General features: G+C 47.5%; 1 protein-coding gene and 1 long non-coding RNA gene across 2 annotated transcripts in view; one reads left to right on the forward strand and one right to left on the reverse strand.

Moving 5' to 3' along the window:
* Positions 1-27,238, forward strand: part of LOC115098604 — a 300,301-nt gene that overhangs the window by 167,062 nt on the left and 106,001 nt on the right. The gene's annotated exons all lie outside the window — the stretch shown is intronic.
* Positions 1,846-26,949, reverse strand: AMOTL2 (angiomotin like 2). Its single transcript, XM_029615307.1, has 10 exons — positions 26,790-26,949; positions 22,146-22,982; positions 19,088-19,310; positions 14,864-15,008; positions 14,579-14,671; positions 11,200-11,495; positions 10,340-10,632; positions 9,845-10,056; positions 9,204-9,362; positions 1,846-5,353 (listed from the first exon to the last, which is right to left on the reverse strand). The coding sequence occupies exons 2-10, from the start codon at positions 22,910-22,912 to the stop codon at positions 5,286-5,288; spliced, it is 2,256 nt and encodes a 751-aa protein (XP_029471167.1). The 5' UTR covers positions 22,913-22,982; positions 26,790-26,949; the 3' UTR covers positions 1,846-5,285.

Raw genomic sequence — 27,238 nt, forward strand, 5'->3', positions numbered from 1 at the left:
GAGTTTTGGAGTCTGGTGCTCCAGTCTAGAGGAGACGCATTGGCAGCCAGGTGAATGCTCTCAGGGGAGCAAAAGGGGAGTAATTTGTGGGCTAGCAGTGGTACCAGATCTCACAATGTGACCTCTTACCTCCCCCCTCTCTCACCTCTTTGGCTCTCTCGTCTTCTGTCTCCGGTATCCTTCACTTTCCTGATGAGTCTCCACAGAGCAGTTGGGCCACAGGACTCTCTCAGAAGGCTGTCGGGTTTTTCCCAATCCATGCAGTGCTCCTTCTGTTTGGGGCTAGTAGCCACCCTCTGGACCAACTCCATCCAGTTTATATCTTTTCGAAGGTGCAGTCTCCAGAATTGTACACAGTACTCCGTGAGGTCTCACCAGGGACAGATACAGGGGCAACATCACCTTCTTTTTGATGCTGACCATTGTTCTCCCTATGAAGCCCAAGCATCTTTCTGATTTTGTCTATGCCTTATACACCTGTTTGGCCATCTTAAGATCATCAGATGCAATCAATCCCAGATCCCACTCGTTTTGTGCTTAGAATCTCTCCCCTTGTACTGTTTCTCTCCCTTGGGTCTTGCAGCCCAAATGCATGACTCTGAAGGTTTTTTAGCATTAAATCTTAGCTGCCAGACTTTACATCATTCTGCAAGCTTCACTAGATCTCTCTTCATGGTTTCCATACCTTTGTTGGTGTCTTATTGTGTTGCAGATTTTGCTAACATCCACAAAAAGACAAACCTTTCCTGACAGTCCTTCTATAATATTGCTTATGAAAATGTTGAAAACAACCAGTCCAAGGGTGACCCCTGAGGCAGATTACTAGTAACATCACTTCCTCCTCAGCGTGATCTCCATTTAACATAAGGACATAAGAACATAAGAAATTGCCATGCTGGGTCAGACCAAGGGTCCATCAAGCCCAGCGTCCTGTTTCCAACAGTGGCCAATCCAGGCCATAAGAACCTGGCAAGTACCCAAACACTAAGAAGATCCCCTGCTACTGATGCAATTAATAGCAGTGGCTATTCCCTAAGTAAAATTGATTAATAGCCATTAATGGACTTCTCCTCCAAGAACCTATCCAAACCTTTTTTGAACCCAGCTACCCTAACTGCACTAACCACATCCTCTGGCAACAAATTCCAGAGCTTTATTGTGCGTTGAGTGAAAAAGAATTTTCTCTGATTAGTCTTAAATGTGCTACTTGCTAACTTCATGGAATGCCCCCTAGTCCTTACCACTACTCTTTGTCACTTCCCACTTAACCAGTTTCTAATCCAGTCAGCCACCTTAGGGCCCACACTAAGGGCCCTCAGTTTATTTGTAAGCTGCCTATATGGAACCGTATCTTACGGCCTTACTGAAATCCAATTACACCGCATTGAGTGCTCTCTCCTGATTCAACTCTCTGGTCATCCAAGCAAAGAATTTGATCAGATTTGCCTGACAAGACCCACCAAGGATTTCAGATTATAAGTCATTTGCCTAGTAGTAGCAATTAAATTCAGAAGCAGAGATCTAGTCTCGTGCTGAATGTTGGTTTTTTTGTACTTGATTCAGAGGATACTTTTTTTTTGCCAGAAAATAAGCTAGATTTTGTGGGTGGGGTAGCTTATGTCTTTAATGACGTACTGAATTGCAAGCCACGTTGAGATCCTTTTAAGATGAAAATTGTGATGTAAATTGTTTTACTAAAATGTTCAGAATGTAATAATCTAGGGCGGTGGGATTCTATGGATAGTTATGAGGGGAAGTTAGGGCAAATTGAATAAACAGAGTGGGTGTCAAAGAGATGGTACCTCTTATTTATCTTAATTTTACAATTAAACAGAAGCCACTGACTTGTATTACTGAATTATTTTTTATTAAAATATCGGTATACCAAGTGGCGTGCTGCAGCATAATAACAGCAGCAACAATATTTAAACAGTCATGTTTACAATTCTTTAAATATTTCCGATAACTTACAAATCCACAAAACGAATCGTCTTTGGTGGAAAATGTTCACAGCACAAACATGAGAAATAACACAAAATACTTATCAAGAACATACCAATATTAGTATAAAATATATTAAGTTTGAGGGGTTTCTTTATTTTTTTTAAATCTTTTAATCCTCTTTCACAATTTTTTCCATTTTGCTTTTTGTAAACAATGCACAAGAAGTAAATGTAACTTTTTCTTTATTTTTTTTTTTTACTTTTTTTTTAAGGTGTAGAATAAAAACAAATGCAAATGTCCAGCAAATGCACAGATTTAATGAAGGAAATCTCAATGAACTAGAACAGATAATAAAGGACACAAATGGTACTCAATGATTCCTACTTTCTTTGTAGAGCTTTGGTTGTCCAGGATATATGACGTTTTGTCACCTCATGAGAACTGGGTTCCAGTCCTGCTTTGCTAGATTCTCAACCAGTGTATTCTGGCCCCTGTCTTCTCACAGCAACAAGCAGAATGCACTGGGAGCGGACTGAGAAAACCCAGCTCACTTGCTGAGATTGGGCGTTTGACTGCCAGACACCGGTGGCGAAAGCCGCGGCGTGCGGGGCTGCGCCAAGCGTTATTTCTAATGTCCATATTTCAAGGAGCTTATCTTTAGAACTTTGGTGAATGGTGTCACGAGAGATCCTGGAATCACCAAATTTAGGGTGCGATAGTACTGGATACTGCCAGTGCAGCAATGCATGCTCACAGCTCTGTTAACAGACCTGCAAAGAGAAATCTAGGACCCTATCCCCCCTCAAATAATCCAGCTGAGCTTTATTCCCAACAGACATTATATTATTGCTGGGCCAGCCTTAGCATTTTTGCAGATATAGACAAAAAAATTCCTCTGGTTAAATATCTTACAAACACGCCCTTATTTTCCTAGCTTCGGTACATAATTATAATAATAGTCTGAAAGTCATCTTCTCTTTGTTAATATTTAACTTGTATTTATGAGGCTTGTGTTCATTACTCACACTTATTACATTTTTTTTAAATCAATGTCTGAAGCTGCCTGGGTAACTTGATTTACAGACATTCCTGCAATTATTATTTCACCACCTTAGTTTATCTTTCTACATGCATTCTTATTTTCTGGCTGTTTTAGCTTGGGTACCCACTGCAGCCATATCCTCTCTTTGTCAGGTCTGTTCTGCTGTACAGCACCTTCTGCTTTCCCAGTACTGAGACCCACCCACGGGCTCTGCTAATCTTCCTCAATACTGACCTGCAGCACCCCCCTCCGCTCTGCCAGCACTGATATCCCACACACAGATCTGATAATGCACCTCAACCCTGATCTGCAGCACCCTCTATTGTTCTAGTACTGAGAGCGATAGATCTCACTCCTACCTTGCAGCACCTGTAGCTACTGCAGTGCTAAGACCCACATGCACAGTTCAACCAATGCACCTCAGTCCTGCCCTTCCTCACCCCCTGCGATTCCAGCACTGGGAAGTTTCCCCTAGGGATCTGCCAGAGATAATGTGCCTCATTTCTGACTTGCAACATCCACTCCTACTACTGTCCTGAGACTTCACATAGCTCTATTCATGATCTGGAATCTTAAAACAGAAAAATCACAAATATTTCAGTTTTTCTCTCCCTTTCTTTCCCATGCAAAGTTCTTTGAACACACCTCAGTACCGCTCCAAAGCTCTGGGAATAATTCTCAATTCAGACCTGTGGCAGATCCTACTATTCCAATACTTGGGTATTTACCATGGCAACTGGTGTCACACCTGACCTGCAACGCTCTGCTCTACCATTCCAGGCCCTGTCATGAACTGAGCTACTGTGAGGTAGTTTGTGATGTGGACAAACACCAAGCTAGGCATCATGCCATGCGCACTATACTCATTCCCCTGGGATTTGAGCTGGATCTGAACTCTGACCTCCAGGGGTGAAAAGCTGGTGCAAACAGTTCCCTAAAACATTTGGCGAGGGGATGGATGGGTCATCCCTGCCTCCCAAGCATGGAAAAATATTTCTAAACAACAGATATAGAAGTTAAGAGCAGACACACTACGGTTCCTCCTCTAGGTATGATGATTGTGTAGTCAGTCATTTCAGTCAAAAATGCAAGCCCCACTCAATCCACAAAAGTAAAATCATGAAATAAGAAAAAAAAAGAAAGAAAGACACTCTCTAATATAGTATCCTTGAGAGACAGCAGCAAAACTGGCGAGATAAACACAGACCTACTTGGCTCATCGTTGGCTACCAAAGTGGAAATTCCAGTTGCAAAGAATCATGGGAAAGTATCCAAAAGGATGTGGCATTTAAATCACTCTTCAAGCTGACAGACAAACAGGAGGCGGAAAGAAAAGGAGTGCTCAGGAGCTTAGGTTTCGGCAAACGGAAGACAGACGCGCACAGAAGGGCTAAGCAGAAAAATGGCATACATGCAACCAAGAAAAACATCCAACTGGCGAAAAAGAAAAAATGACATAAATAGGTCTTGTTTCTTCAAACCAGAAAAATAAACAGAATTATTTACAAATAACGCACTGTCCATTGCAGAGTACAGTCCAGCTCCAGGCGGGCCAGCATCTACCATGGTTAACTCTATAGCAACTCCTCGAAGGCCTGCCTCCAGTCCAGATGTGAATTAAAGCCTCCCCAGCCGAAAACGTCATCCTCTGACCCTGGACACGATTCCAGTCTTCTTGATGTGATGAGGGGGGAGGGCATATTAAATGACAGTCAGTCTCAGCAGCTTTGGAGAGCAACAGACATCTCAAAGTGTAAGATGTGTCTGTCCTGGAAAGGACGGTTCTTCCAGTAGTGAGTATACCTATGTTTCCACAGCACAATCAATGTGACAGCACAGAGGCCCACAAAAGCTCAAAGGCACAGCTGGGTATTCAGGTTTCCAATATATATAAATTCAGTTCCTGCCAGCACCCTTAGGAAACTCAGGAATAACCTCCATCAGTTTCCAACCTACCAGCATGAGTTCCACCACCCTGATGTGAAGTCCTCAAGTCAACTTGGCGGGCTTGCGGCCGGTAACTGCCACAGTCACAAAACCAAGAGGAATAAATAGCCAGCTCCAGGCCAGCAAGTCCACTGCTTGCTCATCTAGTGCTTTTTCTCCACTGCGCATCTCAGAAATCTCACAGCGCATCCCAGGGGAGGCCAATCTCGGTCTACCGGGTCCTCTTCAACCTTGATGAAGACCTCCATGGTCAGTGCAGTCTTCCTCATCTGAGGCCTTTCCACGGATGGTGCGATGGACAGAAGGTTAGCAAAAATAACCTGCTCCGAGGTGGCAGAACCAGATGCATTGCTTAGATTAGAATTTCTATCATATCAGACAAGTCTGGAGTTTTTGTCGTGGTGATGGAAGCCAAAGATTCTGTGAAAAATCCAAATAACAAAATTAGATCCAAGACGTCACTTTGCATTGTAACAACAGAGTATGCCAACATTCCCCTATGGACATCTCTCTTGTAAGGCCTTTTCCTTTCCAAGAAAGAATACAATTATCAGCATGGAAACATGACTAGCCTAGGATCTATAAAATCCATTCAGTTTCCATTCCATGACAACAACTGATGTGAATAGCTTTTAATTAGGGCAATGCCTTCTGTCCTGTTTGGTCACCCGCTTGGCCAATTCTTAATATTCTGCAAACAGAAAACAGAAATGCCATAGTTGTGGCTGGCTGGCTGGTTCTGCACTGTAAGTGATCAGGGGAAGAGAACGCCTGCCATATAACAGGCGGGAGGGTGGTCCTGGACGCGATGAGCAGACAGGACACCTGTTCACACTAAGATTCAGGATCCCCACTTAATGCTCTCTTCAGACTCGCCACGAAGCACCTTAAATATATTTCTCAGAGTTTGTTCCCTGTACAGGACATTCCTTTCTGGGTCTCTGGTGGGACGGGGACGTTGCGTCACCCTGCTCGTCTCCGATTGCTGCTCGGGCAGTGGGGCGGAGGGAATTCTCTTCGTGCCTGTGGCTTTTCAGGGAAGCTTACAGCATGGCCCAAACTATCTACCATTCGCTCTGAATTCAAAACACTCAGCCCTGTTGCAGCTCTACTCCCGTTTCCAAAATCCCGCTGACGGATTTCTTTTTCCAGTTGAGGAATGGGGTGGGGGAGTGTGAGGGGGAAGCGAGTGATCTCACAGCAGTCGGAGGGGCTCCGATCCCTTGACGGAAAGCATGCGGAAAATATTAAAGCTTTGACAGGCACACGGCAATGGCACAGCCTTGCGGGTGAAGGAATTTGGGCAGGGAGAAATCTCGTCTGCTGAGAGCGTTCATGCTGCGTTTATCTGCCCTCTCACGACAAAACGGGCGCGAGGTGCATTCCAGGAGTTGTACAATTGTAAGGGGCGGACTTTCAAGAGAGCCTGGCCCGTCAACTTCGGGAGCGAGCCGACTAGACCCGAGCTTTTGAAAGACTGCCACTGCAGCAGCCGCTGAATACAAGCACCGGCGATCCCTGCTCGCGCAGCGGGCATTTCCCGGAGGCACGGCCGGGTCAGGGAGGAGGGGAACTCAGCTGCCCCTATGCCGGCTGGGCTGTGGCCCGAACGCCAGCCTAACTCAGGAATATTCGCTCCCAAGGCCCGAGTTGTGCCAAGTTAATGGAGCGAGACGGCGACGGGCTGATCCACCTCGGGCCTGAAGTGGGCTCAGATTTAGCTGGGCAGATCAGGCCCACCGAATCTGAACTGGACCGCAGCTCCTTCCTGCCAGTTTGATTTCTTTCCCGGCCATCTTCTTGCTGAAATAATTTAAATATCTTTTACATCTGTTCCTCAGCCCCTCTAATTCTTTTGTAAAATGTCTCTTTTGCCGGATTCTTGCTGTTGTTTGTTTTTTTTGCTCCCCCTCTAATATTTTCTTCTGCAGGGCCCTGCCCTCGCTCAGACCTTTCTTGCTCCTTCCCTGCTTCCTCGCCTTCCACTATGTTTCCTTTTGCTTAGCGCTGCGCTTGTCTCCCTGCTTTTTTCACCCTCCTCCCACACCAGTTCTAGGCTTCCCCACCTGCCTCCTCTTTCCTTGTCTGCTCTCTGTCTCTTTTGCCCCGCACTGTGCAATTCCTCCCCCCTTGCCGTTTTTATGATTCTTGGCCACTTGCTCATTCACATTGTCTGGATCGCTTGCTTTCTCCCACCGGCTCACTTTTTTTTAGTTACATTTTGCCATTTCCTCCCTCTGCTCTGTTACTTTGCTTTTCCCGGCATGGCGGCTGTCTCCTTACGGGTGTCTGTACGACGCTGTGTATGTCTAGCAGCGCTTTAGAAACGAAAAGCAGTAGTAGTGGTGGTAGTAATTCTGCTCTGCAACCAACCCCACGTCCCGTGCTGCTGCATCCCAGCCACAGAGCTCAGATTTGCCAGGACTTTGCATCACGGCGGGGGCAAACATGGACTGATCAGCACTCAACTGAGTGAGAGCGGAAGGGCACAGAGTTTAAGCTTACACAGTTATTTCCCCTCAATCCCACAGCTTCTACGCTGGCAAAACCTTAGCAGACATGAAAGGGTTTGGAACAATGAAGACAACGCTAGCAAAATCAGGGGCTTTTAAAGCTTTCCAGCTGCTTTCCAGTGAGGGTCCAGTGGAGGAACGTAATTCTTCCAATGCAACAGAGTCCAGCCGCACCACGAACACTCACGCCAATGCCTGTCCCTCATTAAGAAGGGTACCCTTGTCCTAGCTCGGTGACTTAGTGGGAAGTGCCGTGCACGGCCAGAGGGAAGACCTGAGCTCAGTTTGCGAGTCTCGCTTCTGCTCGCAAGATGAGCTGGAGCTGGGGATGCCACAGAGGCTCTCTGGGTGGAAGGGAGTCTTAGCCATGCTCAGTGGTGACACTTGCTGCACGTACACAGGGTCAAGGACTGTCATTGCAATGGCTGGGTTATAAAGATTGGGCAAAAATGCAGTAGTCACCATAGCCCAGTGGAGGCCGATTTCTATGAAGCTGAAAATCTAAAGGAGCCGCTGAAAACTGATGGGTAAAAAGTAATAAGAGGGACACCCTTTTATTTTGGATGAGAGGAAAAAAAAAAGAGGCCATTTTCAGCTCTGTCTCAAAATACCCCTACACTGATGCATTTCAGCAGGCAATTAAAGCCTAAGCCATTATTTCCCGCAAACATTAATCTCCATGGACACCAGTGTCAACTCCATGCTTTTTAAAACAATTGGACTGTAAGTCTTTGAATTATCTTGTTCAGTAATGTAGATTTTCTGTTTCAACCTGGCAGTTTTCCTCCTGTTCCTCTGGGCTTGCAGCTGGGTCAGAACCAGCTTCTATTGGGGCGCCATGAGCTGCCTTCGCAGCTACTCTGGCATTTCCCCCCTCCTGTCTGTCATCTCCGGGACCCCCCAAATCCAGCCAGCGGGTATTGCTCTTGCTCAATGACTAGGATTCCTTCTGCTCTGGGCCGTGAACCCGGCATCCCCAGCCTCGACTGGCCCGGGGAGCGAGCGGACGGCTTGAATCAAACCATCTGCATGGCAGGGCACAACGCTGCCGCCTGGCCAGCAGGCGGGCACACGAATGCAGACTTTCAGTAGCATCTCTAGATGCAAAGTCTTCATTTTCAAAGACAATCACTATGTCGCTCGCAAGACTCCAAACATATTTATTTACTGAAGCGTTTCAGCAATGGCGTTTCAGTGCTCTCCACTTCTGCTTTCTTTGTCAGCCGTGTTCTTTATGAATGTTTTATTCTACCCCACCCCGAACTATGGAGGGGCGTGCTGTAAGTGCTTTTAAGTAAATAAATAAGAATAAAAGCTGGCCGTGTTGAAAATGTGCTCATGTGGGTTCGCAGATACAACAGGCCACGTTACTTTGCCACTTCCTTTTTCCTGCAAGCAGAGGAATGGGGGTAAATGTACGTTTGCAGATTTGAACTTTCAGTTCTGTGCACGTGCTTTACTGCCCCAGCCTAAACACGCCTAATCCAGCTAGAAGTATGCACGTGATGGATATTTTAGAGGGACAGGTAAAGGGCAATTGTAGGGTAAATTGACAAGCCAATTTACCCTACTAAATCACTATTTACCTGGGTAAATGGCTTGGAAAAATGCCCTTTATATAAAGAATTGTTGTCATGTTGGTGAATAGCCGGCAATGATCTATTTCACCGGACCTTATGTTAGAGTCTCCAGTGCAGAATAGCAAACGGGACAGCTGGGGCAGCCTGCGTGTGAGGAGGGTGGAACAAAGAGCTTACCTAGGGACGTTCCAATGCTGCTGGAGTCCAGGGGGCCCTCTAAGCCACTTGTCTGGTCGGCTGACCGATCGGTCTGAGTACAGCCATCTCTGCTGCCGTGTTTGGAATGGATGGGTAGAGAGCCGGGCGTCGCCACTACCTCCTCTCCCAGGAATGTGTCTGTGAAGAGAAGCGAGGAAGACTGTGAGCTGTAGGACTCCCATCCTAGCAGGAGAATTCCTCTTCTCAGTGCTGCAAGCACTGCAGGTTTCCTTTACCAAGTCTGTTGATCTCCTAGCTCCTTCAGTTGGAATGTAGTTTACTACTGTCAAAGGTCAATATCATAACACTATAAGACTAATCATTTTGGACTTACAATAGCACCTTATATTCAATGCACTTCACACTTTCACCACATTTCAATTATTGTGCAATTAGCAACTTTGCAAACTGCAGCAGAAAGGGGAAAAAAAAAAGTCTGGCTGAAGGTTGCAAAGAGAGTGCGTCTTTAAAGCGGGCATTTGAATGCAGGCATTCCTGACTCGGGTCTTGACCTTATCCACCAGACCGTGCACCTAATACTTTGTGACTGCTCCAGTGCTGTACTAATGGACAGTGCCTCTTCTGTAAATAGTTTAATCCAAGACAAGCTTGCCGCTGACCTGTATTTCCCCGAGGGTTGCTCTCCGCAAGCCGTTCAGTGGGCGGGGGACTCTGCCAGCACTGCGTCCCTGAAGCAGCAAAGACTGACGGCACTGACTTGGCAGGCCGGAGCGCTCCCTGGAGAGCTCTTCCGGGTTCCTTCCGGGTGCGCTGCTGGAAGACCTGAATCACGGCGTCTTTCTCCAGTATCTGGGCATGCAGCGTTTTGATCCTAGGAAACCAGGTACAGTTCATATCAAGTGCAATGAAAGGCCAACGGCTTTTTTACAGTTTACCGTACAGCTTTCCGCCACCTTCCTATCTGGGGGATCATTAAAATGTTCTCCTGACTCAAAACTTCCATCATCCTAGTTTACAGTCAGGAAGCATGAAAAGCTAGGCGGGACCACTCAAATGAAATAGTCAATATGAAGATCTCTTCTTAGTTTCTCCAAGTCAAGGGTGGCCATTCAAATCCCCACAACTTCACACCCTGAAACCCAAGAGCCACAAACCTGTTCTCCATCTCCAGGTGTCTGTGGTTGGCCATCAGGAGGTCCTCGTTGAAGCTGCTATTGGGGGAGTGGCGCGGGGAGTGGTTAATAATGGTCGTGTCTCTCTGGGCCGCAGCTGTGGCGGCAGCATCCATGGCAAACTGCCTCATGGTGCGTTCCTCCAGGTACTTCTGCTCCCATTTGGTCATGTCTGCCTCCAGGGCTAGGATGCGTTCCTCCTTTTCTCGCAGCTGTTCAGAGAGGACGGGAACGCTGAGCTCAGAGGAGGCCCCACAGCGGGCTGTACTTTGTCTCTGCAAAGAAGAAGCCATGAGGAGAAAGTGAGTGAGACACAAGACTTCATCTCTTGGCCTAGTCACTTTCGCAGGAGTCTCATTCATTTTTTTTTTTTTACTTTGACCTTCAAAATGTAAACCTTGGCGCCTCTCTATTCAGTCATTTAAAAAAGAGTCATATTAAGCTCATCGAAGAGTCCTATGTGACTTCCAAACCTCTACACTGGGATAAAGCAGCACATGTGATTCATGGGTGTGACTCAGGATGAGCAACAATTTGCTCTTCTCTGTACATAGCACCTTCCCCCCAGGCAGGATCTAAAAGCACGAAGTACATACAGCTAATGAAAGTGCAGCCACCTCTAAAGTGAACGGTAGCAGCAATTATTGATGCGCTAGTTTTGTGTGTTTTCACTAGGATTCCTAAGGCCGAACATCCTCCTATTCTGAAAAGTGCCAGGAGGGGTACTTCGGTGTGTACGGTGCAGCTAGGACCATGGTTTATGGCTGAATGATGATACCCACAAGGCACAGTGCATTTCAGCTGTCAGGAGGAGGAGGGGGTACACTGAGTCCTAGTCTCACCTGCTGTGCTCGAAGTGTCTTCAGCTCCTGCTCCAGGCGGGTGCGCAGACGCAGCTCCAGCTGCTCTCGCTTCTCGCAGGCGGCCTGCAGCTGGCTCAGGGCCTGCTGCAGCCTCTCCACCTTCTCCACGTAGGCTCGCTTCTTCCTCAGCTCGTCCTCCATCCTGGCAGATCGCACCTGGGCATTGCTCAGTGCCTGCTCCAGCAGCTCTGCCCGCCTGCGCTGGTCCTCGTTGGCGCCACGCAGTAGCGCCACCTCCTGCTCCAGCTTCTCCCGCTCCTGCTGCTGCCCCCGACCTGAGAAATTAAGAGATGGAGGGCAATCGTTATTATTTCATCAATATCAGAACTGCTAACATGAACGAGGCGCTCCATACGCACAAGTGCAGGGGCTCTGTGGCAGCTGGGAGATGGAAGGGTACATATGTGCAACGTGGAGGGAAGGGAGAGCATAGGAAAATCATTTTTACACAAAAAAGATGACACCTGGAACAAGAGTTATCACAGGATTCTTTTTTTTTTACACATACAGAATAGGAAGAAAACCTTAAAAAAAAACGGTGAGCTGACATCTGTGCAATACTGCCATGCTATCCCTACAACCTAACTCCAGAGGCTTTGCCCAAGCATCGCATGCAATGACAATTTCAGAACATGATTCAGGAATTCTGCAGGGACAAAGAAAGAGTGTGTTTTCTGCTGCCACTGAGGTCAGCACAGGCTGGGGAAAGGGAGGCAATTACAGACAGGAATGGGGGGGTGGAATCAGATACAGGAAGGCAGAGTACTGACACCGCAAAGGAGAAGGTGGACCCAAGGGCAGGAATCCCACCAGTAAGGGTAAGAAAAGGAAAAACGCGTGCCGCCATAACGCTTAAAGGCTGGAATACAAGTTAGGACGATAGATCAGATAAAAGCCATTAACAAAATGAATGTTACACAACAAACAGCACCTGAATTTCTGAATAGTTTTAATTAAGAGGAGGTCTATGAGAATTTAATCAGATGTACAAAACAGTCCCCTAATTGGACGTTAAGGAATTCAGTCCCCGCCCCATTACGTTCATTTTGATAATGACTTTATTTGATTTATCGTCCTAACTTATATTCCACCAGCGGGGGTTATCGCAGCACACAAGTTTCAGTGCAGGATGCAGGTCCTGGATGAACTGGTTCCCTTCAGGATCTGTGTGCAGGTTCTTGTTGGGCAGAGATCCCACAGCCCCGGGGGAGGAGGAGCAAGGCAAAGGAAGACAGCTGCGCAGAGAGGCACCCAGCACACTCTCCGAGCTGGCTGGGGAGGAACTCCTGAACGCAAGGCCCTGTTCACCCTCGGCGGGCTGTGACCGAGAGGGAGCGGGGCGCTTGTGAAGTGCCCCTCTCCGGGTGAAATCAGTCCTAACTCTGCAGACACAGTGCCTCAGGCCGCTCTCACAGAGCGCCACAGGAAGCCTCGGCCTTCCCCAGGGCCTCAGCCCTGCTCCTGCTGCGCACAAGCAAACCTGCCAGCTCTTCAGAAAGCAGGAAATTCGTGTAAAGGGAAAGTAAGAGAGCTCTGAGGAAGCAGATGGCCCTTTTCTTGGGTGAATTAGAGAGCCTCCCAGGTAGAGAGGGTGGACAAGCAAACCTGCCAGCTCTTCAGAAAGCAGGAAATTCGTGTAAAGGGAAAGTAAGAGAGCTCTGAGGAAGCAGATGGCCCTTTTCTTGGGTGAATTAGAAAGCCTCCCAGGTAGAGAGGGTGGACAAGCAAACCTGCCAGCTCTTCAGAAAGCAGGAAATTCGTGTAAAGGGAAAGTAAGAGAGCTCTGAGGAAGCAGATGGCCCTTTTCTTGGGTGAATTAGAGAGCCTCCCAGGTAGAGAGGGTGGACAAGCAAGGCTGCCAGCTTTCCCTTCCAGACACTGCTGGCCAAACCCCTGCAAGGGCCGCAGAGCCCGTCCTGTCATGCTGCACGACCCTGGGAGCCGAACCGAAGCCAACAACGTTTGAGAAAGGTCAGGCACAAGAGGAAGTGCAGCCCGGCCCAAGAAATAATTCTTTCTGGCTTTTTTTTTTTTCTCTCTCTCTTTAACCCCCTCTCCCAGAAATGACGACAAACAAGAGGGAAAGGGAGCTGTGTTTTGGCTGGAGCAGAGGGAGGGCGAGCTCACTCCCAGAAGCCACTGGAATCTGAGGAATTCAGGTCACACTGATCGCTGGCTGATTAATGGCTTCTGCGCCGAGAGCCAAGAACAGCTCAGCGCTCCCTGGGGAACGGCAAAGCGCTGCCAGCGGAGGAGACGCCCCCTGCTCCCTCTCGCACAGGGTTGGGGTTTTTTTTTTTCCCTCTCTCCTCTCACGCTTTCCACCGTTGTCTCCAGGCATTGCAAGCGGCGCCGTGCACTGCAGACCGCCCCCTGGCCAGCCTTGCTGCAAGCCATCTGAACCCTAGTCCAATCCTAGTGCTAATAAAAGTTTGCATCTGGTAGACCAAGAGGGCTCAGAGCAAAGTTGTGTGCGTGTGTGCGCGCGTGTGTGCGTGTGTGTGTGCGTGCGCGCGTGTGTGTGTGCGTGCGTGTGTGTGCGTGTGTGTGTGTGTGCGTGTGCGTGTGCGCGTGCATATGCGCGTGTGTGCGTGTGCGTGCATATGCGCGTGTGTGTGCGTGCATATGCGTGTGTGTGCGTGTGCGTGCGTGTGTGTGTGCGTGTGCGTGCATATGCGCGTGTGTGCGCGTGCATATGCGTGTGTGTGCGTGTGCGTGTGTGTGCATATGCGCGTGTGTGTGCGTGCATATGCGTGTGTGTGTGTGTGTGCGTGTGTGTGCGTGTAGCAAGTTCAAGAGTACACTACTGAAGACCAAGGAGAAAAAGAAAGCAGACCTGGTACAGGGATTCCAGTGGGGCAGATCTGCAGGCAGAAAACAATGGGTTTCCATTCAGAAGGTGCTGACCAAGGCTTCCCACTGTGAGGGGGCCATTGTTTAATAGGCATCAAACACATTCATTCCCCAGATCCAGGCCTCTACTACCAGGGTCACATCTGCACACTGCTCCTCCTAGCAGGGGCCTTCCCTTTGAAGTGCCCTCCCAGACACTCTGTAAAAATGCAGGTGAAACCGGGTATGTGTGGTTAATTTCCACATCCCACTTGCTAAGCTCGTTACCTAAAACTTAATTGTCATTTACACCCAGGGTTGTTCTTTATCAAACTGATGCTAGAAGACTGGTCTGGTAACAGGGGATTCATTAGCAGCAGCTTGCCAGGCTGCAAGCTCCACACCAACCTGTATAAAAAGGCCAACCGAGCACACAGGGGAGAAGCCGAGCCTTGCCTTGCACCCCAAAATGCTGGAATAAGAACCTGGCCTTCTACTATGAAAGAAACCTCCCATGGGAACTCACTCTGAGCCAGCAGCTTTGCCACAGTCTCCTGGCTGTCCTCTTCTTGCTCCAGGGTTTTCATGGCTAGCTGTTTATTTGCAGTTTCCAATCGCTCTATTTAAAAAAAAAAAAGAAAAAAACATAAATAAATATTCACAGCTTGCTGCCTGAAGCTAACCAGGAACAACACCATCTTCTACCTTTACTGCCGCCAAAGACTCCCGCTCCATGCCCCATTACTGTCTCCGAAGGCCTCCCCGCATCACTTCTCTAATATCCTGTCCTCCCCTCTGCTTAGGAACCAACCTCTTAGATCCCGGTTGAAATCCTGCAGCCGGCGCATCTCAACCTCCATCTTGCTTCTCATGGTCTTTTCCAACGCTTCCCTCTTTGACGAGGCCTTAATGAGGTCTTCGTAGGCCTCGGAGATTCGCTGGATCTCCTTCTCCAGCTGAAAGAGAGAGACGGCAGCAGAGTTATGCCCAAGTACCCTACAGTGCGGACACAGAGCATTTTACCCATCCCCTCACATAATGATAAAGAAGTTCTCTCTACATTAAAGATCTCTTTTTTTTTTTAGCCCTCGCTCATGCAGTTCCCTCTCCTTCCCATGGGGTCCTCTTAATCTCCAAAATTTCTTCCAAACTGTCCATCTGTGTGTGAAGGGAGCAGCTCTCTCTGCCCAGCCAGGGCCCCGAGAACAGGGATCTGCTTGTCTGGCCGGCCGCATACAAAGGGCTTTCTGTGCCTGATCCCAGAGACACCGTGCAACGGAGGTGAAAGAGATTTTATTCTAATCCGGCCAACAACTGCCAGGGCTCAGAGGCTGCTGCTTGATGCACAACTGCTCGGGGAAGAGCTGGGGAGGAGCCTTCCAAACATTAAGAGCGCGGAGCAACCGGTCCAGGGCTTCCCTCCGCCACCTGCTTCATCTCTCTCAAGGCTCCTTTGTTTCGGCTTTTCTTTTCAGTCCCAAACACAAGATGTCTCAGTAAATGAACTTTTTTTTTTTTTTTGCAAGCAAGAGCAGGGAGACAAATGGGGGAATTGTCACCGGTTTCGCAGAGTCTCAGCTTGCCCAAAAAAATGCAGAGCAGCTGCCGTCATTAAAATACGACCCAGTACACAAGGTGCTGTCGCACTGGTTTTAAGGGGAGAAGCAAAAAAGGGAGAGGTCTCTGGATCTCTGCCGCTGCCAAAATCTTCTGAAGAAAAGGAGTTGAATGTTTTTCTATGGGAGGAGATGTCTGTCGGCTCTTAGCCCTTCCGCACTGTATCAGCGCTGGAATCTGTGAGCAACAGCAGAAACGCGTTTCTTGAAATTGTATTTTTCTGCACCGTGTCTGGGGAGCTGGATACAACGTGGAGCATGCCACGCCTTTTTTTTCCTGTTCTGTGTCTCTGGTGCAAGCGCTAAGGGGTAGATTTTCCCGGCGCGTGCAAACGTGGGACACGCCCATTTTATAACAGGTGCGCGCCATGGAGGACGCGCACATTCACGCCGGATTTTATCGTCCGCGCGCATATGTGCGGGCTGCGTGTGCAACGGGGGTGGGGGGGGAATTTATGCAAACTCTGCGTGGTGACACATTCGGGCCTTCCCCAGTTCCCTACCCTCCAGCTAACCTTCCACCCTCTTCTCTCCTCCCTATCCTCTAAACCCTACTTAGCTTTCATTTTTTTTTTTTGTTTTTCAACTTCGCATCCCGAGCTGAAGTAAGTTGCGTGCGTTGGCCAGCTGCCGGCAGGCGAGTCTTCAGGACGGCATTCGGTGGCGCTGTCCCGTCCCGCCCCTCCCAGACCCCGCCTGCCCCTTCGAAGAGGCCTGGCACTTGTGCACATACCCGGGTTTACGCTCGTGGCCCGGCTCCTTTGAGAAGTTGCTCGGCGCGCGTAAATCCCAGAATTTATGCGCGCAGGGCTTTTAAAATCTACCCTTTAGTATATCAGTCTCTAAATGCATTGCTACCCTTACAGTTCTACTTATACACACACTTCTGCTATTCCAGTACTGAGACCCACACACCTCTCTACTAATGCACCTCACTCCTGTCCTGCAGCACCCCTTGCTATTCCAGTACTGAGACCCACACACCTCTCTACTAATGTACCTCGCTCCTGTCCTGCAGCACCCCTTGCTATTCCAGTACTGAGACCCACACACCTCTCTACTAATGCACCTCACTCCTGTCCTGCAGCACCCCTGGCTATTCCAGTACTGAGACCCACACACCTTTCTACTAATGCACCTCACTCCTGTCCTGCAGCACCCCTGGCTATTCCAGTACTGAGACCCACACACCTCTCTACTAATGCACCTCACTCCTGTCCTGCAGCACCCCCGGCTATTCCAGTACTGAGACCCACACACCTCTCTACTAATGCACCTCACTCCTGTCCTGCAGCACCCCCTGCTATTCCAGTACTGAGACCCACACACCTCTCTACTAATGCACCTCACTCCTGTCCTGCAGCACCCCTTGCTATTCCAGTACTGAGACCCACACACCTCTCTACTATTGCACCTCACTCCTGTCCTGCAGCACCCCTTGCTATTCCAGTACTGAGACCCACAGTACTGAGACCCACACACCTCTCTACTAATGCACCTCACTCCTGTCCTGCAGCACCCCTGGCTATTCCAGTACTGAGACCCACACACCTCTCTACTAATGCACCTCACTCCTGTCCTGCAGCACCCCTGGCTATTCCAGTACTGAGACCCACACACCTCTCTACTAATGCACCTCACTCCTGTCCTGCAGCACCCCTTGCTATTCCAGTACTGAGACCCACACACCTCTCTACTAATGCACCTCACTCCTGTCCTGCAGCACCCCCTGCTATTCCAGTACTGAGACCCACACACCTCTCTACTAATGCACCTCACTCCTGTCCTGCAGCACCCCCTGCTATTCCAGTACTGAGACCCACACACCTCTCTACTAATGCACCTCACTCCTGTCCTGCAGCACCCCTGGCTATTCCAGTACTGAGACCCACACACCTCTCTACTAATGCACCTCACTCCTGTCCTGCAGCACCCCCTGCTATTCCAGTACTGAGACCCACACACCTCTCTACTAATGCACCTCACTCCTGTCCTGCAGCACCCCCTGCTATTCCAGTACTGAGACCCACACACCTCTCTACTAATGCACCTCACTCCTGTCCTGCAGCACCCCCTGCTATTCCAGTACTGAGACCCACACACCCATAGGCTGATGAATAAAGGGCGTTCAGCTGAATGCACAGTTTTACCCACACTTCAAATGCACATTACTCCTGGTACAGGAAGGAGCTTTATTTGCACAAAATGTGCATTTAAAAATGTACACTCAACTTCCTCTCAGGAAATTCCTTGCAAATGAGGGCATTAAGCAGTCCCTCCCAATGCAGAGAGATGCGCTGGCTGAGCGCACATTTTGTTAGTGCTACAAACTTTACGCCTGGTCAGAGATGGAGTAAAGTTTCTAACACTGGATCCCCCACTATCTGCAAGGCAAACGGCAGAGGCTTGACAGTGCATAACCGTGCCCAGATAGCCGGCTAGGAGCACAGCAAACGTTATGCTCCTAACTTAGGCGTACAACAAGATATATGCTCCTATATGTTCTCTCCCGTTCAGCCCCTCCACTCCGGAGTTAAAATGTGCATTCAGCCTCAGCTGCACTGGGGTTTTAAAAAAATTTTTAACCTGTGTGTTAAAACCATGCACTGAAATTCAGGGCACAGGCTCGTAACGCACGGGTATTGCATTGGCCTGCATTTGAGCACTTATATTCACAGCAGTAGTGATTGCTAACATTCCTACAAATGATGTTGAATTAAGTTATGGACACTAGTTTGGGATCTATCATATTTATTTTACAAGGGATATAAACTAGGTTTCAACCTAGATGTACAATAATGAGAGTCTGTCTCCTGCCATTGCCTCCTTGCTCCAACACTTCTAACAGAGCTTTTCAAAGAACGCTGAGCTAGCTAGCAGCCAAAAAGAAAGAAAAAGGACCACTAAATCTACCACTACTAGTATTTATTATTTATGTACGTGGGTTTTATATCACACTAGGTGCAGATTTGTTTTAAGGAAAGAGTTTAATCCTTCTGCTTTGGCAATGGTTGCAGTGTAATTGTATTCCTAACGAGGTCAGGCTCAGGGCATTAACCTCCTACATTTTATAGGCCCCCCAGTCTCAGATAAAGGGCCAAGAAAGGACCATCCTCAGCTTATGGCTCAGGCCCTACACTATGAATTTTGTGAAAATTGAGGAGGAGATTACCATAAGTCGATACTGTACAAGGTAGATCACGTGGTTGCACTACTTACTACTATCACGACTACTTATTATTTCTATAGCACTACTGGACGTATGCAGATTATAATGTGTCATTCTCAAAGACTTTAGAATACAAGAGTAGAGAGCGTGATCACACTGTGCACAGTGGAGAGAGGAACCAAAAGGCATCTCCAGGTTCCCAACTCTGTGCCCTAAGCACTGGGTTCTGCTGCTCGCCACACCGCTTTACCTTCTGAATCCGGTTTGCCTTCTCACTGTAGCTCTCCACTTCTCTACGTAGCTTTTCGTTCTCCCGGAGCAAGGCCTCCATCTGAGCCATGTGACCACTGGCAGAGGTGGCCTGGGCTGTCATCAGGGCCTCCATTCCAGCTGGCGTGAGGGACGCGAGGGGGTTGTAACGCAGGCTGTGCTGTTGCTGCAGGAAAGGCGGAGGCATTTGGGCCTGCATCACTCTACAGGGGATAAAAAACATACACAGTTTTCAATATCGATATAAGAGTCTAATAGGTCTTATTGCATGCAGGAGCCTGCATATTAATTGCTAAACTAGCATATCATCTTAGATATCCCACATTCATTAGCATAAAGAAAGCATTGCAGGTCTCTCCAATAGTGTTTAATGACAATAATTCTGTTCTGGACAGTCTATTTTATTTATTTGATAGCCAATCAGTCTTTATAACATACAGAGTAAGCTTCAAGTCAGTGGATTTCAATCCAGTCTGTTTTACTGACTTTCATGACAATGCACTGGGGTTCTTTCCTTCCTGCAAGCTCCTGATGCGATTCGGGTGCAGATCTAAATCTTTTCCAGTGCACTCTGATCCTTATATTCTTGATCTGGCAAAGATAATCAGACCATCATGATCAGAAAGTAATGTATGTAGTGAGATCCTGAAAATCAGGCACTGGATTAGAATCTCATGATATGGCATGAAATCAGGTTGTCAACCCAAACAAGCATACTCTACATCAGGGATAATGAATTACTTAGTAAGCCTTAATAAATGGCTGTCCCTGGAAGGAGGACTGATTTATTTTTGGCTACTGCAGTTAAGAATGAATTTTCCTGCCAAGCAAAAGATAGGAGCTACTGGAATCCAAAATGGCCACCATTGTGGGGCCTTAGCTATTCAGGCATTTCCTCTAAACGTACTGGCTTCGTTTGTCTTTCAATTACTATTTAAACATAGAGTCACATTTTTCTGCAATGACTTAGTTCCATGAACAAATAAATGTGTTCCCCTCCTTTTGTTCCTGTGGAAGGCAGACCACTTCCTGTCTAAAACTATCTCTTCCTGCCAGTGTTCTCTAGAGCTTGACCCAGCTCCACCAGTCAGTGTAGCTTGCACCTACACCTTTTAGCGCCATACTGGGGAAAGTTGCATGCTAACTACTTTAAGGAACATTTCTGATAGAGAAAGAAAGATATACCTTACCTACCTACTGATGTTCAACAGACAGAATTAATCTTTATTGAGGGACAGATTAGAAAAATGGCAGCCTATGACAAAGAAAGTGCCACAAGAAAGAACCAAAGTTTCACATAATTTGGAAGGAGGGTTTAAATGTGAGCTCCCTATGTGTCCCCAAATTTCATCCATTTGAAGATTTTCCATTTCTGTAAAGCACCAATCGTAAATACAGAATGCCAAATCTAACCTTAAAGGTGACTTTTAAAAGAACTGCACACATAAAAAGGAGCACATGTGCACAAAAATAGTGTATATTCATGCAACTTCTATTTTATAAACTTCAAACACAAGTGCGCAAGCAAAGGTGCAGGAATAAATTTGGCTATATGAAAAATGGGCAGGCTGGGGGTGGACTGGGGAATTCTGGGGCAAGGCCAACATTTACACGTATAAGGTGCTATTTTAAAACCTGCAAACGTAACGTGCATACAGCTGTTACTTGCATGTATTTACGTTTGCTAATTATCAGGTCAAATATTAACTTGACGAGGGGTCTAGATAAACCGAGACCAGGTCTCGATGACCTAGACTGGGCAAACTGGCGGACTACCTGGTTTAACTGGTAATTTCCTTCACGCGTGCGTGTTCTAAAAGTTGATTATTTACACATGTAAGAGCCAACAAGTGATAAGGAAAATACACGCATTAAATCTCCTTGTGTACATAATTAAAATTAGGAGCAGAAATACACACGCATAGCAGATGTCCACCACTTAACCGGATAAGTAAGATAGCCAGATAAGCCTTCAAATGCTAGTTATCCATCTATTAACTTATCCGCTTATGTAGCACTTTTCTTGTACTTAGCCGGAGAAGTGTTAAACAGCTCTACTTAGCTGGATAAGTCGTCACAGCACTACTTAGCTGGATAAGTCAAAACGTATGCGGCTATGTTTAAAATTCAAGCCGTGTATTTTTTTGCTACACGAACATGCTGTGTATATGGGAACGCTCGCGCATGTTTCATAGTTTCTCTCCCTATGTACATCACAGTAAGATGAAGGAGCTGCTGAGACAGCACAGAAGTGGCAGACTGGGAGTCTGCAATGTAGGCCACCCATTCTTCTCCAGAATGGAACAAGTTGAGCAGGGTGTGGATGAACAAGAAGGGGCAGAACCTCTCCAAAGGGCTCACTGATCCTAATGCATGTCCGTGGGAAGATCAGGTCATGTCCCTACCTTTCTGGGCTTGCAAGTGCTGACACCTGTTTATGGGAGGATTGCAGGGTGTTAAATACTGGATGGAATTTATTAGCAAGTGCACGCCATGCTACACCCCATCTGAGGGCAGAAGCTCGAGGCAGTACTGCTCTGCAAGTGGTCGCTAGCCTAGTTTTGCAGTCTTCTATATTTGGGCTCACATTCCTGTTCACTGGCTGCTTCATGGCCTGGGATTTAAATTCCCACTCCCTTATTTTACAGCCATGCACTTGACTGCACGTGGAGAAAGTCCATGCATATTATCAACGTCATTTCTCCATAATCTCCATCAACCAAACGTCTGGATAGTGTTCTCAGGTGGAAGGCGTTGCAAGGTCATGGCTGGGCATGAGAATTACAGTGTAACCCAGCTCTCTTTCCGAGAAGCTTTAACACGGAAGTATACATGTGCTGCAAACAGATTAACATCCTCAAGTACTGAATCTACAAAACCTGCAAGGTCCACTCTCTCTCATTAGCGATCAATTTATCAAATCCAACCCGGGTTCCAGTTTTCATAATGAGGTCTCTGCCCATCTCATTTCTCCTAAATGAACTCAAGGTCATCTGTACAATAATCAAAGACACTAGAATTAAGGAAAATTAATTTACCTGACTTCAGGCTGCTGGAAAATGTCACAATCTCTAGAATACTGCCTGGGCTGCAATAAGTATCTGCTGGAGGGCTCCTGGGAAGCAATGAAGACTGGGTACTCGGGAGGAGGCCCGGTTGGCTGCAGCCCCTCGGTGTGCTGCCCTCTGGAGGCAGGCAGCTGGTAGTGCCTGGAAAGCTGGGGATAGCTGTGGGACGAGCTCATGTGCTTCTGACTCTTCGCACCATTCCTCTCCAAGGACATCTGCATGAGGCGCTCACTTAATGACCTGACGTGGCCATGCTTCAGCTCCTTCAGGGACTCATCTTGGCGCCCGTCACCCTGAGGGGTGGCTCCAGCGTACGCCCGGCGCTGGCCCTGGTCAGTGTGAGGCCTGGGGCATGGCTGCTCCCGCTGGTTAGCAAAGTACTGGGAGTGAACTTTAGCTTCTTCGTAGGTGGGGAGCTCTTCTCCCTTGTGCTGGAGCTGGTAGACTCGGTGCATAGGATTCTCCAGGTAAAAGTGCTCGCACTGATGCTCTTGACCCTGGGGCTCCTGCCGGGTGGACTGCTGTACCATCTGGGTCTCTTCCTGGGTAAGGCTCTCCAGGGAGGACTGGGGGCTTCCATTGCTGCCTCCCCCACCACGTAGAGCCTGCTGCTGGATGGCTAGCAGTGTCCGGTTCTCCCTCAGATTGCCGTACCTCAGTTGCTCCTGGATGAGACGGTGTAAGACCGTGCCCGAAGAATCCTCTGCAGTCCTCATCCTCGTCAGAAGCAACAGCATTCAACAGAAAAAGAATTAGCCCCCACAAATAATCCTGGTGATTTAAGGGTTGCCAAGCACAGCAGAGAGCCTGCAAGGAAAGAACATAGCATCAAGCATCACATTCTGCTGTCAGGATAGGAGGAGAGTGGAAAGGCACCGTTTGTCATGGCAAATCAGCAGTTGGGTTTACGTACCCTTAGCACAGTAACAGTCTAGAGTTGGCACAGTAGACTTTAATTTTACTGCTGGATTTTGTTTTATAAGACTGGATTTGGCACACTGCGAGCTGTTTTTACTATGCTCTGGATGTTGCATTCTCTGATTTGGCTTCACATTGACAATACTCTGCATCTGGCACTCTATGTCCTGTTATCACTGTGGTATTCTTAAGGCAGACACTCTGCATGTGACACACTTGCGTAGTACCTCGGTGATATTCCCTTACAAAATATGGCAATATTGCAGAAATGTTTCTGGGGGGAGGGGGGTTTCCAAAGATTTTTAATACTAGGGAAATCCACTCTGAATGCAAGCAAATAAAAATGAATTTATAAACTATAAGCCAATGATCCACCGAATCATTTATTTAAATATTTATGTTGCGCTTATAACAAAACTATGCTAAGCGAATTACAATACATAAAAATTTACAAATATCAAACAATAATAAACAATCATTAAAACACATAATCAGCATTACACATTTTACAGCATAGGTAAATGGCTATCAGACTCCACACTTTACATTCTACCATCCCAAAACGTTAATCTAAATACTGCCAGAGGCCTCCTTAAATAGGTGACCTTTCAAATGCTTATGGAACTTTGCGATATCGTCCATGGGCCGGAAAGGGTCCGGCAGGGCATTCCACAGTAAAGGGCTAATACAAAAGAATGCTCTCCGTCTAGCCTCCATCAAATGTACATCCCCAGCCAATAACCCTTTGTTAGAGGATCACAATGGTTTGGATGGTATGTAATGACTGAAAAGCTTAGAAAGGCTGGAGGGTCTGTCTCCTTTCAGTGCCTGTATACAAGGGGCGGGCGATTCGGGTCCTCGAGGGCCACAAGCCAGTTGGGTTTTCTGATTTGCCCTAATGAATTTGCATACAACGGAGGCAGAATGCATGCAAATCTCTCTCATGCATATTCAATAGGGCTATCCTGAAAACCCAACAGGTTTGCGGCCCTCGAGGACCGGAATTACCCACTCCTGCTGTGTACGTCCATCAGACAAACCCGTACTCACACCTTCTTCCCTGCTAGTCACAGAGCAGCGTTTGTATGCATGTGCGTCCTTAAACTGAAGCATAGAACATACACACTCTTCTATGGCAAGACGACAGGCCCAAAACTGGAGTATTAGTTATTCCGTAGTGGCTATTGGTGCTTGTCAAGGTTAATTGGCCAGTTCTGGACAGAAAAGGCTTTTGTTAACTCCTCGTAGATCAGACCCATCACTATAACTGTCTTGGTTCACACCACAGTTTCCTCGCTTAGGAATTACTTAACCATACTATACTATGCCCCTTCTCTCCTCTCCCTTAAACTGTGGAGATGTCTCCTAGGAAGGGTGGTCATACTGGGCCTCCGGATGCAACCCTTTCCCTTGCAGCATCGCCTGCAGGTGTGGATGGAGGAATCGCTCTCAGGGCTTGCTTGGCCATTCTAATTCAGTTCCCAGGGCCGCCCTTGCTAAGCTGAAATGAATGCTGAGTGCTGGCATATGGAGCTGAGAACCTGCACCTGCACAGTAACGAAGTATAGGAGGGCAGATGAAGACCAAACTCATCCATCCATTCTGCCCACAAAGGTGTTTAGGGCTGTAACTGCTGTCCTGTACAATTTGTCCCCCTGTCTTCTGTTTAATATTCCAAACGTAGTTCAGCAGGATTTCAAGATCAGTGTTTTTGTTATAATATTCCAGACTCTCTACAGATTCTCATACCTTTTATTGGCCCAACATAACAATTACCCAAAGATGGTAATGTACATAAGCTTTTAAGATCAAAAGTGTCATCTTCAGATTTAATGACACTGCACGTTATTCCACTATGCCCAAATACATTTTGCATCTTTTAAAATTTACTTTACATTTTTGCCATTTTAAGATTGTTAATTTTTCCCAAACAAGACATTTCAACTTCCCAGTCTGAAGCAGCTGTTCTAGGAGTCACAGAAGTCTGCTGCTTTGCCTGCCCAGAGCTCTAAAGCTTCCTAGCACAATAGAACAAACGCTGAAGAGTCCCCCTAAGATACCTCTGCCATATGTGCCACTATTTTACCGGTGTTCAGGAGTCATCCATTAAAGGACAGGCCAAAAACTCCTGGCTATCCCACCTCCTGGTGACATCAAAAGAAATGAAATGTTTTTTCCAAAATTCCATGGACCTGCACTTTGCAACATTTGTGTGTAGTGAAAGTGCCAGGGATGTGCACTCTGAATTCTCTCTCTTTCACTAGAATATAAAGTTTTACCCTGGCATTCTCCGCTCTGTTGAGACGGCACGCAATCGCCAGTTAATCCCAGTCCACTGCAGGCTACGCCACTCTGACTCCCATTAATGCTCTGATGGAATTTAGAACCTTGGCAAGGCGTCCCATCAAATAAACTGCAATAGTTTGAACCTGGGCCAGGCCAAGGCCCAAAGCTGGCATTTTAAGAAATAATTAACCAGGGCTGAGAGTTATCGTGTGTGCATATCCACACAGAATAAGATTTGAGTGCTGGGGAGCAAGAGAATACCATAGCTGTGCATGCAAAACAGCCCTGTTTAAAGAACTGGCTTCTGCTCAGCAACCAGCACGCATGTCATTTTATGGCTAGAACATTGGAAATGTGCAATGGATTACAAATACCCATTTTCAGGACCTCTGGGGAGATTTTTTATTGTCCCATCTCCTTGACATGGAGGGAGCCATTTTGCTTAACAAGTGATGCCATTGGATGACATTGCTTTTTGCTGCTTTGGTAAGCCTGCATGGCCAGGTAGTGAAAATGTTACACCGCTGTTTCAGTGGCCAGACACATGAGCTATGGTAAACTGATCCTAGGGGGTTGGCATTAGGTACCATCTCTGCCCAATCGTTCACCGACTACCACATATTCCTGAAAAGCGGAAAGCGTGTGTGGTTTATCCGAATAGCGTCCGCCAGACACATGATCACAGCTTGGGCTCAAGGCATGCCCTGCTGGCCTGTCTCCTTCCCACCTCATAAGCGCAGAGCTGGGATTTTCTAAAAGGGAAGTAGTAATAGCAAGCGCAAGGAGTCGGCACAGCCGGCAGGAGCGCCGCTCTCGCCTTGTCCTCGCTCTGCGCCTTTGTTTTCCAAATACTTCTGCCCTGACATCACAGGGGTGAGTTCAGCAATTAACATTCTTTGGAAATGAGAAGGGCTGCACAGCTCGTAGAAAGCATTTTTAAAACGCCACAAAATAGAAAAAAAAAATAATAATAAAAATAAAAGAACAATTCGTCACCTAAGCTGGGGCTAAAAATGAAAATGCACACACAGCTTTCCTACCCACCGCCCCAAGGCCAGCTGCATCGCTGTGGTGCAAAAGGCAGAAAGAACAAGTAGAACTTTTTATTATTATTTTTTACAAATGAACCATTACCCTTCCTACCAGGCCAAAATATGGAATGCCAGAAAACCACACACTGTCAAGAAAAAAAAAAGGACAATGAGGACAGCTTGCAAAAAAGGGGAAAAATGCCATTCCTTGTAACACTTCGTTCCATTTTTGTTTCTTTTCTCTTCAGCTATCAGTAATGCGCTGAAATCGCCCCTTGGTTTCCACGGATATTCCCTCTAATTCATTAATGAATACGAACATCACCGAGTCCCTTATCAGAATGTAAAAGATATAATATATGCACTTTGAGACACTTACCGCACCATAGTGGGCCAGACAGGCGGCTCAACACGGGCCCGGCACTCGCAGCCGAGAGGAGCTGCTGCTGCTGCTGCTGCCTCCCTGCTCCTCAGTGACCGCGGCTCTGAGCGCCGCAGCCTGGCTCCTCCTGCACTCATGGGAGGCTGGGCTCGCGCGCCCAGCTGCTATGCCAGGAATGTGAGAGTTTCAGGTTCCCCGGGGCTCAAAGTTAACCACAAATAACCTCCCCCTTCCCCAGCAGCAGCAGCACTGACAGCGCCCTCTAGGAGGAGCAAGGCTGGCCTGACGCTAAAAGAGAAAAGAAAAAAAAAAATCTCCACGTGTGTGCAAAGAGACACGCGCGTTTCTTTTACTATGTGGGTCATAAAAGCACAACAAATATGTAAGGTGACAGTCCTTTTTAATTGGACTCACCTAATACGTTTCTTGACTCAAGTTTCGAATTC

The sequence above is a fragment of the Rhinatrema bivittatum genome, chromosome 9 (genome assembly GCF_901001135.1).
Source record: "Rhinatrema bivittatum chromosome 9, aRhiBiv1.1, whole genome shotgun sequence".
Classification (NCBI taxonomy): domain Eukaryota; kingdom Metazoa; phylum Chordata; class Amphibia; order Gymnophiona; family Rhinatrematidae; genus Rhinatrema; species Rhinatrema bivittatum.